General features: G+C 43.3%; 3 protein-coding genes across 3 annotated transcripts; 1 reads left to right on the top strand and 2 right to left on the bottom strand.

Annotated features, from left to right (window-relative positions):
• Positions 1-279: 279 nt before the first annotated feature.
• BCR41DRAFT_302897 (hypothetical protein) lies at positions 280-2,204 on the bottom strand (the record flags this gene model as incomplete). Its single annotated transcript, XM_022020690.1, has 2 exons — positions 280-1,592; positions 1,718-2,204. 2 exons carry the CDS (start codon positions 2,202-2,204, stop codon positions 280-282), a joined length of 1,800 nt encoding a protein of 599 aa, XP_021883105.1.
• A 2,098-nt stretch (positions 2,205-4,302) lies between these two features.
• BCR41DRAFT_403806 (hypothetical protein) lies at positions 4,303-6,779 on the top strand (the record flags this gene model as incomplete). The annotated part of the gene is made up of 1 exon (XM_022029357.1): positions 4,303-6,779. The coding sequence occupies exon 1, from the start codon at positions 4,443-4,445 to the stop codon at positions 6,777-6,779; it is 2,337 nt and encodes a 778-aa protein (XP_021883104.1). The 5' UTR covers positions 4,303-4,442.
• Positions 6,780-6,874: 95 nt separating this feature from the next.
• Positions 6,875-10,777, bottom strand: BCR41DRAFT_420773 (hypothetical protein). The gene is made up of 3 exons (XM_022029941.1): positions 9,958-10,777; positions 9,010-9,115; positions 6,875-8,804 (listed from the first exon to the last, which is right to left on the bottom strand). The coding sequence occupies exons 1-3, from the start codon at positions 10,549-10,551 to the stop codon at positions 6,925-6,927; spliced, it is 2,580 nt and encodes an 859-aa protein (XP_021883103.1). The 5' UTR covers positions 10,552-10,777; the 3' UTR covers positions 6,875-6,924.
• Positions 10,778-14,995: the final 4,218 nt, after the last annotated feature.

The raw sequence follows: 14,995 nt of genomic DNA, 5'->3' as shown, positions 1-14,995 counted from the left end.
TTTTATGAATAAACAAGCTCAGGACTGCTTTTTGATCCCGATCTGACACATGACGGGTCAATTTATTCTCCTACTAAATGTACAGAAAAATATAAATATACTTTAAATAAAAAGAAAAAAAAAAAAAAAAAAAAAAAAGTCTAACTTTGATGAATGTGAGGAAATCAAAACTGATTGGGAAAGGGACTAAAGTAAATAAAGAAGACGGGAGCTCATTTAGAGTACTAGAGGAGTGGTCCCTTTTTAATAGAGGGGAAAAAAAAAAGTCATTAGAAGGCATTACATTAGAGGCATAGTCGGTGTAGGAACAGCCAGGTTCCGTTGGCTAGGTGCGGGTACGCTATCCACATCATCGTTCTGATCGTCAACAGAAGGAACTGGTGTAGGTGAAGAATAAGCAGGTATATCGGATGCTGTCTCGTCGCTAGAGACCCCGGATGGGTCTTGTTGTTGTCCATCTTTCTCAATTGCAGAGATTGATAGAGTTTCAATGGCTGGTGCAGCCGTAGCTTTGGGCGTTGGTGTCGTATGAGTGGAATAATATGGTAGGGTCTTTGCACACTTGAGTTCTTTCTCCTGACCTTCCCAAATGACTTCATTCTTACTATTCCTCAGTAAGCATGGGTTGATTTGCTCCTGTAATGCTCTGCCTCTCTTAATCAACTCTGCGCTCGTCGCCAAGTTGGCCCAAAGATCTAGTACAGGTAGCGAGTCCCAATCTGGTAATCGACGGTTCGGAAGGTCGTCCAGCAATCTCTCACTGTCCGTCATCAGCGGGACCAAGAACGTTCCTGCGCTGTTCCTCTGCTGCTTCGTGTGAGTGCCCCATTCCAGATGGTTAGTCGAGAAAGATGTAAAGTTGAAAAAGTTGGGATAAAGCATTACATAGCCGCGCATGTAGATCATTTCGATAAAAAGTTTTTTCCAAGAGTTGGACCAACGATTCGTCCTCGAGTTTGGAATCTGGACCGATTGAAGACTAGTCTTGTTCCATTCAATATCCAACAGACGATCCGCCACATACTCGTGAAACTCTCTCCAATGTTCAGGAAAGTAAACCGCACCCCAACTGCATGGAAGTTGAAGCAAGAACGGCGTCCTCAACTCATACTCTGGGGTCTCAATGAAAATGTCCTCTGGGTTGAAGGGCGCACGTCCTGAAAGATGAGTCTCTACAAACTTTTGAGAATACATACTAACTCCAAACATACGCTGGTATAGGGAACTGTCAGGTGAATATCGATATTTGAGGATGTTGTACTTAATCCACACATAGAACAACGGCGACACTTCCACATCATCTTCCAACAAAACTGCATACTCATCATTCCCTTGTGGGTACCATGCCTCTACCACCGCCAACATCAATCCACCTCTACGGACTCGATGCCTCATGAATTTTTCGCCAAACTCCCATTGGAAGGATCCAGCCATCTGAAGTGTCACACGGTCAGCCTCCGCATCCATGTTGAGTGTCAAAGACACTTCGTCGTTCAGATAGTGGGCGTGAGACAGTGATCTTAAGAGTCGAATGCATGATCCAGGGCGATTATTCGTAATGACCACTAGTTTAACTTGAGGCGTGTTCCAGTCTATAGGTTAGGGTACAGAGAAAAAAAAAAAAAAAAAAAAAAAATGCTAATAGTTATTAGTAATTAGGGGGGGACAAAAAAGCTAAAATAAAGAAAGCTATTCAGTCATCTCAAAAATATATTACTCTCAAGGGCCTGGATTGGAAGATCAGTCAGCCAGTGAACATGTTCAATGTCTTCAGGTTTCAGAGCAATGGCTGGGACCTTGGCTCGGGCTTGAGCAATTTGTAATCCCTGCGAAAAAACCGAATCTGGATCCTGAAGATAAAAAATGATCCTAGGCCGAAGCGAGTTGATGAGATGGAAAGCATTGACTGAAGCATCCGCTGCTAACCTTGCTGATTCTATTGCAGTTGGCTTCAAAGATAAACGGGCAAGTCGGAGATCATAAATACCAACATGACAACCCTGTGAAGGCAATAGACGGGCCAGGTCCTTGCGTCCAAGTCCTCGTGCTGATCCTGCCACAGCTACATGGATTGAAATGTCTGGTGAGATGCTCCAGCGACAGATGAGATCCTTGAGCAACCTTGCCTCATCCTGACTGGATAAAAAGACGACTACTACAGCAAGTTTTTCATGCTGAGAAACAAGGGCCTTGCCACGCTCCATCCAGGAATGCCAGACCATGCTCTCACGATATAGCTGCTTAATATTGGTGCAGAAGGTAGGTGGATGGTCCTTTTTTCTCATATCGCCCCAAGTCGCCAGGTTCCTAGGATCGTTAGCGACTACAATTGACTGAATGGATCCATAGTATCGAAGAAGGGTGCTGAGATAGATGCTGAGTGGTGCCTTTCCAGAAGAGGCCCATGGCTCAAGACTAAGAAGTTCCAGAGCCTCTGTCCTACCAAACCAGATGTCTGTGAGGACGTCCACCGCTTCTGTTGCCCGCACTCGTCCCTGACTGTCCTTTGTTGGAAGACACCTGATATCTGTATCGACATCCAATGTTTCATCAGGCGGCGCCAACAGTACAGCACCATGGCTTCCAAGGAGTGAACGCGAATACTCTGGAGTGTGGGCTAGGCGGAGTAAGGTGCCAAGGTAATTTGTCCCAGGGATGACGCCGTTTTCCAAGAGAAGAAAGAATTCAGAAGAAGCCTGCCGTGCGACACTCCACCAAGGATCATTTTTTGTATAAACACGCATCTTGACGCGATGATTTCGCTCACTTTCTTCTTCTTCTTCTTCTTCCTCTTCCTCTTCTTCGTTTCCATCATGTTCTCCCTCAATGTCTTCAGTTTCTCTAGACTCAGCATCATTGAATGTTGACAAGATTTCTTCGACTGCTGTGATATCCTGATCCTCAGCGACAGCGATCCATACCGCCTGCGGTTGGTCTACTTGGGTTAATAAAGCACGGATCTGTTGTGTAAGATTGTCACCAAAGTCTAGAGGATTGATGACGACAGTGACTGAAGCGGTCCCATCCTCATTGAGCATAAACTTTGAAGGCAAGCGATAGAGTTCTTGGTAGCTGTGTCGCATTGGCCGCCTCTGTTCCAGCAGAGCGAGCGGATCAGGATTAAATCCCAGGTCCTCATTCGAGGCCTCGGTCGATAAATCTAAAATGTCAACGGTAAACAAAGGTTATGAGCGATCTAACCAATCATGTGCAGGAGAAATTGATATAATAACAACAATCGATATAATAACAATCGTGGAACAGTCGTTGGGCGTTCTTCTTGAAAAAAGAATAAGATGTTTGCAAGTGCTCAAACGAAGGCTGATGAGCAATGTGGCAATGTGTAATGTGTAATACAGATTGAATGCTGATGAAGCTCATTCATCGTTTACCTGGATAGTAGATATCATTAGATGATGATCCTGAAAAGAGGACAGATGAGAAGGAGAAGAGAGCAATGACAATGATGACAAAAAAGATGATGAGTCGTGATGACATTGAGCGAGTCAGTCGTGCAGCAAGGTACCACGCCGATCGTGACCAAAAAGGCTTGGTTGTGGGACCAGAGTGTGGAGGAGGCATCCGCAAGAGGAACAAAAAAAAAAAAAAAAAATGAAAACAAAAAAATAAGAAATAAAAAGTAAAAAAAAAAAAAAAAAAAAAATAGAGATGATGCAGAATGTTCTTTAGGTAAAAAAAAGAATGTTGGTGTCAATGAGGTTGATGGTCAAAGTTTGATGAGGATGAGGTTGACAATGATAAGGATGTGGTTCTGTTGGTTGCCGTGTAAGCATCAGCAAACAGATAATAAAACGGTCGCAAGGGAGGAAAGGAGTGTTATAATTATAAAACTAATAAATACAAAAGAGACGAATAGGAGCGAAGGAGAAAAGAGGAGAGGAAAAGAGAAAGAGGAAATGGAGAAATGGAGAGCTTGATGAATTGAGATGAAAAAGATGAGAGGTTGATGGTCAATCACTCTTGTACAATAACAGAGCAACAGAGTAACAGAACAGACCATAGACAGAACAGAGACGATGTAACTTTTTTCCCCTCTTCCGAAATTTACACGACACAGTTGCAATCAAATCCATTCGATAAGTGTTTCTAGAGTTCTAGGATTCAAATCAATCACTTAAGGTTTTCATGTGGTACCTGGATATGGTTAGTATCCCTGGGAGGGTTGTGCACTGAGGACTCGATGCCATTGACGAATCAATCGATCCCTTTCCTGGATACCATGTTCATGTACATGTACCTTGCACTGGTACTCAGCCTCATATCACTCCTTCTTACCCTACCTGATCAAGATCAATCCCATCCACAACGTTTGACTGGAATCCTTAAAGACATTAAACATTTATGGATATTTCATCTAATCTCGAATCTCGAACTCGAATGAATGGGGCGCAGAGTGCAGCCACATTGACTGCGGTCCATGCATGACTTGTAATAAAATGTATAAAACGCAACCACAACTATTTCCTCTCTTTTTTCTTTTTCATCCTCACCTTTTTCTTGATCATAATCTCCAGAGTAAACCTCTCCTTTCCTTTCCTTTCCTTTACGTTTTTTTTCTTTTTTTCTCACACTTGATAATCTCAAGTGTTCCTATTTTCATCTGGATGCAATTGAACTTGTTGTCCTCTAACGACCCACAAACAAAGCCTTCAACTACTTCCTGTTCCCCTCTTTCCCAACCTCATCCTCACTTGTCATCCTCTCTTCCTTTATCCTCCTCAGCCACTTCTTCATTATCTTCTCCTCTCGAACAAACCTCACATCAGTCAGCATGTGGTCCTCAACTTCCAGAAGAGTGCATTCAAGGCATCTTTGAATATCTCTCAAATGACCTCTCGGCACTCCACAACTTAATTCTCGTCTCGAAAGCGTTCTTTCGGATTGCTATGCCTCTTCTCTATGCAGCCCCCTTTGACCTGCTAGAATCCAATCTCCGTTGGCTCCCTCAAGAACGGACAAAGCGACATGCATCCTTGCTCTTTCTGTTAATGAATTGTTGCGACGTGTACAGATTCAACAACCTATTCAGCAAAGATATAAACTATGAGAAAAACAAAAACTACTACATCAGGAAGAACGATGACGACATTAACCAACAGAGAGAGAATAATGATAATGGTGGTCATGGCTATTGGGATAAAAGCTCGTTCTGGGTCGATCTACCACCTATTTGTCCTCGATTTGAAGCATTTCATGAGTCTCTGAAACATCCGCTGGTGGATTATCTTTCAGCGTATCGCCATCATTATCTGCGCATGAATCTCTCCAGTACCTTTCCTATTTTGTTTCCAAACATCCAGAGGTATTCACCACCACAATCATTACCATCAATGCGATCAACTTCCTTCTCGACCTCGACAGATAAACCAAGCCAACAGCCTACCACCACCGTTAATTTTCCACAAGTTCGCCCGACTATCACTTTATTCACCCGTAATGTAATCGAGACCAATTTCTTGCTTCACTCCCCGGAACACATCCGTACCCTATCCTTGCCCGTGCAACGCCTTATGATCTTGGCGGCTATCGGTCCCAAACTTGCAAGTCTAGTCCGGCTGGAACTTTATGGTATCACCTGGCATTTCAACTTGGACCTCACGGTCGATTTTCTTCAAGAGCACTCACAACGCTATGGGACCATTCAAGAGATCAAGTTGGCAGGGCCTGATGATGTGAGGGTGATGCATAAGCCCAGTCTACATCGGATCGTGCGAGAGATCAAGCACCCGAGAGTCCTTGATCTGTCTAGGTATAAAGAAGCCGCTAAAGAACTAGACACGTTCGAAATCCAAAATAAGGATGGGCTCAAGGAGCTCTTGTTTGACTTGAATTATGTACCGCAGCAACGACCACAGCCTCACACTATCACAAGTTCAAGCAGTACAGAAAAATCTGCTATGACTGGAACTGGAACTGGAACTGGAACTGGAACTGGAACTGCGATACTATCTCCTATGAGTGCTCAAAAACAGTCAATCAATGTTCATGAAGATTCTTCACTTGATCTAATCAAACAGTGCACAAACCTCACAACACTTCAGATCGGAGTTAAATCCCCCACAGCATTTGCATGGGCTGCGGCTTGCTATAAGGCCAATGGTTTCTCTTTGCTGCCAAAATTGAGATGTCTTCGCCTATCATCAAATCACCCTGCAACAATTAAACAGCTGGTCGAAGACTGTGTCTATGCTTTCCAAGATACTCTTGAGGAGCTCACTGCTGTCGCACTCAAACTTCCACCCGTAGTCCCTGCACCATCGAATGCAGATGGTCTTTTGGCTACAGGCCTAGACATTCGATTCGGATGGTCATGGCCACTCCATCGGTTGACAGTATTGAGTCTCCGTGGTGAGCTAGCGACCTGGTTCGATCTCGAGTCCTTAAAATATTGTCCCCGCTTGACGGAACTGTACTTGACACTACATCCTTATTCTCCACCTCGTGCAGATTACCTTGAGAAGATTGTTTATGCACCACAATTAAAGAGGCTATCGTTATTGAGTCGATGGATCTTGTCCGATAGAGTCATGAAAACCTTAGGAAATGGCCTTCCAAAACTGGAATGGCTCGTTCTCGAAGGTTGTCAACATGATGATGACCTCTTGACTGCCTCTGGATTTACTGATGGGTTAGACAAAATGAGCCGTCTGAAGAAGGTTACTATCGATCTGGGACCAAAAATCGATTCCATTATGATAAAGTATCGGGCCGTGCGTCCTGAGTTGGAAGTGTGTTTGCGTTCAGAGGAGGGATCTTGAAAAAAAAAAAAAAAAAAAAAAAAAAAAAAGGGCAAATAGCTGCAACTCGTGCAAACATCAAATAAAGAAAAAATTCAAAGTCGGTTGGAAATGGTCAATGCTGATCTCTATACTGGTGCTTTATTAGGTTTTTGCATTGTCATTTCTACTTGTTCAACTCCTCCATGTAGCGCTTGGCCTCCTCAGGATAGGCTGCAAATAATGCATCCTTTAACCACTGCAAATATTCTAATTGATTCTCAACTGAAGGCTCGGCCGATGGGAGAGATGTGCCAATCTCTTCAGCGCGACGTCGGAGATTGCTTCCAAAACTCCAGTCGAGTTTGAGAAATGCTGGCACAGCAGTCTGGTTATAGCTGATTGTGGAAGAATATCCTACACTGGCTGGCCCTCCAACAGTGACACCAATATTCGAAGTCATGTCCACATTTACGATAGCGCCCGACAAGACCCCAAGGTTAGCAGGCAAGAACGTCGTGACCATGAATATGCCAAAAGCGAAATCAGTTGGCGCTTGGAGAATCAGTGAAGGTGATGGAAGCGTACCCCCTACAGGGATGGAGAACGAATCCTTGGATGCAATCGCCCCAAAAAAGTTTTCCCGCCAAAAGACCTGAGCCTTAATGTCGTTAAGGGACAGCGAGGTCAACAGAGGGTTCAAAACAGAGACTGTCAGAGGGATCTGACGGTTTCCGAGTACACTTCCAAGCGAAGGAGCGCCATTGCCACTGACGATCAACCGAGGTGCAGGAATTATGCCGGGGACTTTAGTTTTCATGGAAAGAACCTCCATTACCGGTGTCATCGAAGTAATGGCGGTCGACTGAGCATCTCCTGTAATTACACAGTCAAACGTCGCACCCGCCACAAAATGAGAAAAGAACATGTCGCGGAAAGCTGGATCAGAAGGATGGAAGCGAACCTCTGAAATCAAGTTATTCAGACCTGGTCCGAACTTGAGGTTGGAGATAATGACATCTCCCATGAGCCCACTCAGGCCTCCTGCAGTTCCGCTGATCTTTAGGTTCACTTGTCCAGCATCGACCGTGAAAATGGAGGGATTGTCGATACCTACATTTGCTAACAGTGTAACATACTCTGTGGATCCACTAATGACTGTGACATTGGAAATTGTGGGGGGGATAGTCGCAAAGCCAATACCCTTCAAGGCAACAGTAGAAGCGAAAGGGACCTTGAGACGAACAACACCCAGAGGCGTGCTCGCCACAGAGTCAGCACTGCCCTTGATGTCGAATCCTGTATCCGTATTCTGCACTACATCTACTAAAAATGCTTGAAAAGCCTCATGGGCATCATCCTTTACAGCCAAGGGCGATGGGGGCAACGTAAAGACAATCTTGTTGTTTTTCATATCGGATGAAGTCTGGTTCCAAACAGCGGCCGTCAAGTCGGCCAAAGGAGTTCCCTTGTAAATCAAAGTCATGGTAGCGTTTGCGAGCTCCGTAATATTGAGAGAGATATTAAAAGGCAATTTAAAGACAGCCGAAACAGAGTTGGAGTTGGCAGTAGGCGCCCAGGGGTTCTCAGGCCGGACGAATAAGCCCATATCCTCGATATTCAGACCCTGAATGACATTCAATGGCTCTGGAGCCACAAGTGGGACAGTCATCTTTGTGGCCAAAATGGCCGACGTCAACCATGTCACTTCATTCACTCCATCAGGGAAGACAGAGACACCTTGAGCTGTGGCTGGCGTAACAATACCACCAAGATAGTTGGACATCAGCAAGGACAGCTCCTCAAGATGAACCGGATCTGTTTGTCTCAAGAGAGTTCCCTCCAAGTTGAGGATCATAGGCTGTCCTCCGATCAAAGTGACATTCTTGGCTACAACGCGACCCAAATACGCACTTTTGAAGTTCATGTCGAGAGTGATCGTTCCCAAAGTCATGCCAATAGGTGAAGGATTGGCAATGGAGGCCGAGATGGCGATCAAGGCTCCTTCAGGTGCATCAGATGGCAAATCAAATTTGAGGATTTTGATGTTGGAGAAACTGCTCAAACCTGGAATGAAAGAGTAAAGCAATAGAGTTAATTTAAAAGTGTGCGAATTGATGCTGCATAGCTCGGTTCTTTTTGTTGGGATAATCGCATTTATCCAAATGATCGGAGTACGATCAAGTGTACAGATTATGTAAATTATGAAATAGAAAAACATACAGAGTACAAGCAAATGAAATACAGCATTGCATGCATCATCCATCATTACCATTCATATTCAGGACCTTATTAACCTCGAGATCTTTGATTGACCGACCAAGGGTTTTAAGAGTAGCCTTGCTGGTCAGTGTCCATGCGAAGCCATCAGAAGCCATCTAATGATATGAATACGGAAGAAAAAAAAATGCGCATCACATCGCGTTGTCAATACTTTTGAAGCGAGAAGATCAACTGTTTTCAGTCAAAAATTTACTCCACAAAGCAGGGGCCACACCCAAGATTCTCCGCTCTGGCATCTCCACATCATCATGCGCCATCATAAAATAGTCCCATTATCATTGGTTTGCCTACTATTATCAGTTTAAGATTTTGTATATTACAAAAATACAATATAAACATTGCTTAAAGTGTATTTTTTTTTTTTTTTTTTTTTTTTCAATCATACTCTCTCCACAATGTTCAGTGCGCCTTCTTTTCTTCTTCGGCATAGAATTCAAACAGCGCTGATGGATACCATTGAGAGCAAGGAAGACATTTTAAGAGCCATGAGCCAAATCTCTCTTGCTTTTTCTGAATGTCTCAAAACATTTGTTTCGTAACCTTAAAGAAAGGGCGGTCATAGTAAAAGAGTTACAAGGAGAGCTGACAAAAGAACTGAAAGGAGATGTGGCGCGCCTCTTTCATGTGCCAGACACATGGAAGAAGGGCATTTGAATTGATTGGCAAATGCATCAAACGCACACATATAACTTCAAGGGAATATTTCAATACAAACATGTACAATATTTGAGAGCCACAACGTTAAAATGTGGCAGCATTGGGGAAGCCTCTCTTCTTAATATGAGGTAGACGCCCAATCCATCCTGAACCCACATCCCATTCAACATCACACCATCATAGCATTTCTTTATCCCAGCATGAATACAAAGGTTGTTCCTATAAGCGAATACAAAAAAAAAAAAAAAAAAAAAAAAAACACTATACGATCGCCGCTTACCATATCTTTTACAAAAGCTTCAAAAGCATCCTTGTCTTCGATTGAGAATCCAGTCGCCTGCAAAATATCGCCTTTTCCACCCTTGACATGGACAGGATCCAGACTCATGGAACCAATGACCTTGCCTTGCCAATGAACCAAGACTTGTTCTGTAAACTCCATCTCTGCAGAGAAGATCTTTGGAATCCCTCCGACTTGAGCTGCCACCGAGACTGTCAAGCTAGTCTCTCCAGGATTGGTCATGTTTAGCTGTTTGATCTCCATTGAGGATGAATTCAACAACGATTGTGCAATCTTGGGCAGAATCACAAAAAGTAACAGAGGGATGAAGACCGCTAAAAAGATGACTGTACCCACGGTACAGCAAACTATAACTTTTTTACGGCGATAGAATGGTTTGCGGATAGGCTTCTGTGGAGAATCGTATTCATAATCCTGGAAGGACTCATGGTCGTTCACGGCATAATCATCAATAGCATGATTGTTGCTACGCTCTTTACTGTAGCTGTTGTCATCACTGATACTTTTATATTCGGTCTCGGCGTCAGTGTAAGGGAGTTCCTTTTCATTAAGAGATTCTTTAGAAGAAGTCATGATAGGGAGGGGTATAGGTCAACAAATAAAAAGAGAAGGGTAAAATAGAGTCGTTGAGGGGGTGAAGACGTGAGCTAACGAATTGGAAATAAAGGAGGAATGTGGATCTCTCTTTTGGGATTTTAGGCTTGGGAGTGAGGATGGACGAGGGAAGGTTCACTTGAGGGACAGTGAAGGACAAGAGAAGGAAAGATGGGACAGAAGGAGGAGGAAAGAAGAGTGTCCAGCGGTTAATACATGGCAAATAACCGACTTTATATTCAACACTCAACAAAAATGAAACTGCTGGCTCTGTTTTTGAACATGCGTGTTTTCTTCATAAAGTACGACATGGTTCTTTGTACACCGATATTAATATAAATATCAAACAATTGGTACATATCAACAAATGCTTCACTGCTTTACAAATTGAAGGCTATTCCGATTCCTTGCTTTGTACACATCTCCTCATTGCTTTAATTCACTTAAAGCAAACAGATTATATACATACATTAAAGCATGTGTGGCAGCCCAACCAAAAAAGAATGTGTCATATTGTTCCTCGATGGTGGAGTGGAGCATGCACAAAAAAACATACTGATGCTGCCGTTGTTATTGTTGGTTGCCATAGTACATATAAATCATGGAAGGACAATGTCGTCTTGGATACACGGTCAAGTATAGCCCGTTTCATTTGGTCATGATACCTTATATTTTTTGAATACTTTCGAGTGTATTGGCAGCCAATTGGCTCGCTTGTTGCGAGTATTGTTGCAAGTCCGTCACGTAGTGAAATGCCACCAGAACAATTCAATCATCGTTTTTACATTAAAAATATAAGGTATCATGACCAAATGAAATTGGCGATATATTGTCATGTTGTCTAGTATAGCCCGTTTCATTTGGTCACGATACCTTATATTTTTTAAATTGATTGAATAGACTCAAGCGAAAATTGAATTGTATTGAATAGCAACTCTAAATCCGATGTCGTTCGCTACTTGCAAGCTTGGCTCGCTGTCCTCTATTTGCACGCCGAGCGACGGAAGAGGTCAGTGGCTTTGACGTTGAATAACTGTTATGCGTCACTATGTTTTGCTTCCTTACCTTCACTCTAGCTCTCACGCAACACAATCAAACATGATGATCGTCAAATTCACAGAGTTCCATCAAGTAAGTAATAGACTATCTTTTTTTTATCATTTACCTGCGCTTCCTAATTATTTGTGAGTAATCTCTGGTTTCTTACGATGAATAGACGCGGAATCTTTCGATCCAATGAGAACATCGCAGCTTCCTTCTCCCTTTTCTTTTTTTTGACCTTGGAGGTCGTTACAAGGAGACGCCAGATGTTCTGCTGATTCGAACTGGCCACTACCCATAGTGGGGAAACTTTTTGAGCAGGTCTTTGACCTTGTGCAAAAGTTTCAGCCCTCCGGTTTTAAAAAGATTCTGTCAAGCATCTGAGTCTTTTCTTTTTTTTATATTTTCTTTTTCTTTTTCTATGGCTGCTGAGGGATATACGAAGGGACGCCGGATGCTCTGCTGATTCGAACTGGCCACTACCCATAGTGGGGAAACTTTTTGAGCAGGTCTTTGACCTTGTGCAAAAGTTTCAGCCCTCCGGTTTTAAAAAGATTCTGTCAAGCATCTGAGTCTTTTCTTTTTTTTATATTTTCTTTTTCTTTTTCTATGGCTGCTGAGGGATATACGAAGAGACGCCAGACATCTCACTGATTCGTTAACTGCCCACTATTTATAGTGATGGAAACTCTTGGTCTTTGACCCTGGTTTCAGCAACCCAGTCGTATCGAATCACAAGGGTTCTGGCTCTATTTCTTTTTTTTTTCTATTTTTTTTTTCCCCCTCCAAGACATGGTTCCGCCTTGGTTCTTGCTATCTCCTGCCAGCTCGCCAGGTCTGACCACAAGTTGCCGTCTGTTCTCCGTCGCGGAAAATGGATAATATGATTATTTTTTTGCATGGTATTACAAACGCAAGGCCTTTATTCAAACCTACAACATGCAACTCGACATCGAGACCAATTTTAACCATCATATATACTCTGAAGTAATATTAGGCCAACCAAGATTTTACCCATTCGCACACTCGGATTCTTAGCAGCTGTCGGGCCGCGGTTTTTGTCGAGGCGTGGATGAGGATATCGTGGGCAAGACTCTCAACAATGTTTATATTTCGTTGGAATAACAAAAAGCATCAAGCATTAAAGTCGAATAACAAAAAGCACCAATCATTATACTCGAATTGCGCAACAAGAATTATCAGGCAATAAAGCTGCATATTTTCGATAAACCCTTAATATTTATTTATATATATCATGTATTATGCAAAACTTGACTGCAATTATGCCAGCTAATGGCACACATGTCTGCGTGATCATGGTAAGAAAGGCTATATCTTCTGTATGCCATCGATAGCGTTTTCTTCACAAAGCTGCTGAAGTATTCAATTTCTTGCTGTTGTAGATCTCGATCATTAGACTAGGTCATACACTGAAGGCCTAACATTAGTGACGGCTATGGCGGGGTTCAATAAAGGGCTCCCTCTTGACAACAAATAATAAACAACTTTTTATCTTCCTTCACATTCCAGCAAAATTTTTACAATGTCTTCAGCACAATTTTCTTTAATCCCCACAGAACTTAGTGCGGAACAGGCAAGCCGGAGAAGCGAGTCTTTTATTTATGAAGAGTCCAACCAATCCATGTTTTCTCAAGAACATGAGAATGATAATCCCTTCCTCATCAGCATGGATGAAGGTGGTCTTCATGCACCGCCACGACTTAGTAAGACAACCGTAGCGGAGGAGGAATACCGCCTAATCGCACATATCTACGCAAAGCTCAGCAATGCGCCGCCAGAGTTTCAAAAATGGATGAGACAATCGTTTGGCATGAAAGAGTGTGTGCAGATGGCTAAGCTTACCGGGGTAAATGCACATTCCTGTCTAGCAGCTATCAACTACTCAAGGACAGGGGTATTGAAGTTGCCCAACAAGGGTGTGGGACGTGGCCGTAAAGCACAAGCAAAAGATAAAGTGCTCCAGGGACATATCACGGATATCATCAGGAGAACTAATCTGGGAGGTATCCCGAATACACTTGGACGAGTGGTGAATGAGCTCAGAAATGAGCATGGTATCAGGACGTCAAGGTCAACAGTTCATCGATACCTACATGCAAGTAACTTTTACTGGGGAAAGGGGGTTCGAAGGAACTTTATGCACGATGCACCTCACATTGTGCAATACCGACTGAAATACCTCACAGAGCGTTTCAAGAACCTGGTGGAGCTTGACGATGGTTTAATCCCTATGATGCCAGAGGTATTTCTTGATGAGTCCTATTGTCACCTGGACCATTCCTCAAAAAATCGATGGGTAGAACGGGACGGAGGCATTGTGTGTGAATCATCTCGGCAACCACTTCTCGTCATGTTCGCTGCATTTGTCATCTATTACGACCGTGACGAACAGAAGGTGGTGGGGAAGTTTGTTGAGAACAGTGTTCACATCTGGGCGGCGAACAGCAAGGCATCTCTTCAGGGAAACGCCGATCATATGCAGCCCAATAGTCAGATTCTTGCAAATGATCATGACTATCATGGTCATTTTAACCACGAGGTGTTCGAAGAGCTGTTTACGACGGTTTGCCAAAGTCTGGTAAAGATGAATCTCGGTCCTTGTAAAATACACATGGATGGTGCCAGGTACCATTTCCATTGCCCTGATAGGAAGCCAACGGCCGCCAATAAGAAATCGGAGATAATGGAATGGCTTATATCTCATCAATTTGGAATTCCACCCGGTTCTAACGGTGATCGAACGCCAAGCAAGTCAGAACTACTTGCTTATATAAGGACCCTTGATTACCAGCCACGGTACACGGTCTGGGACATCGCATTAGAGAATGGGGGCCACTGGATTATTAGGACACCTCCTTATCATTGCGAACTCCAGCCCATTGAATTAATCTGGGGCGTTATAAAAAACAGCGTAGCTTACATGATATCCGGATCGATGGCTGCCGATCAACTTATCCAGATGCTGAAGGAAGTCTTCCGAAATGTTCAAGTTAAAACTTTCGTTTCTGCCTGGAAAAAAACCCTTAGTTTTGCCTACAGATACATGCAGGAAATTCGTGGCCAGACATTCGAGACGGCCGAGGTGCAGGAAGAGTTGGAACAAATTTTTCATTCGATTGATTTTTCCGAGGCCACATTCAACAGGCTTTTTGGGATTGGTGCTGCCAGAGGCCGATACAATGTCTTAATTGAGCCCATGGAAGATGGTGATATTGGTGATGAAGTTGATGAAGTTGAAGAAGACGTTGATCTTATCCCGACATCTCGATCCTTGGCTCCTGATGAATTGGAGGAAGACGATAATTCAATGCCGGCTTCACCTTCAGCCCGTTTTTACCGCCACTAAGTTAATAAAAAGCAT

The sequence above is a fragment of the Lobosporangium transversale genome (genome assembly GCF_002105155.1).
Source record: "Lobosporangium transversale strain NRRL 3116 chromosome Unknown BCR41scaffold_11, whole genome shotgun sequence".
NCBI lineage: Eukaryota > Fungi > Mortierellomycota > Mortierellomycetes > Mortierellales > Mortierellaceae > Lobosporangium > Lobosporangium transversale.
Note: the sequence above shows the minus strand (reverse complement) of the source record. Positions and strands in the feature narration are given on the sequence as shown.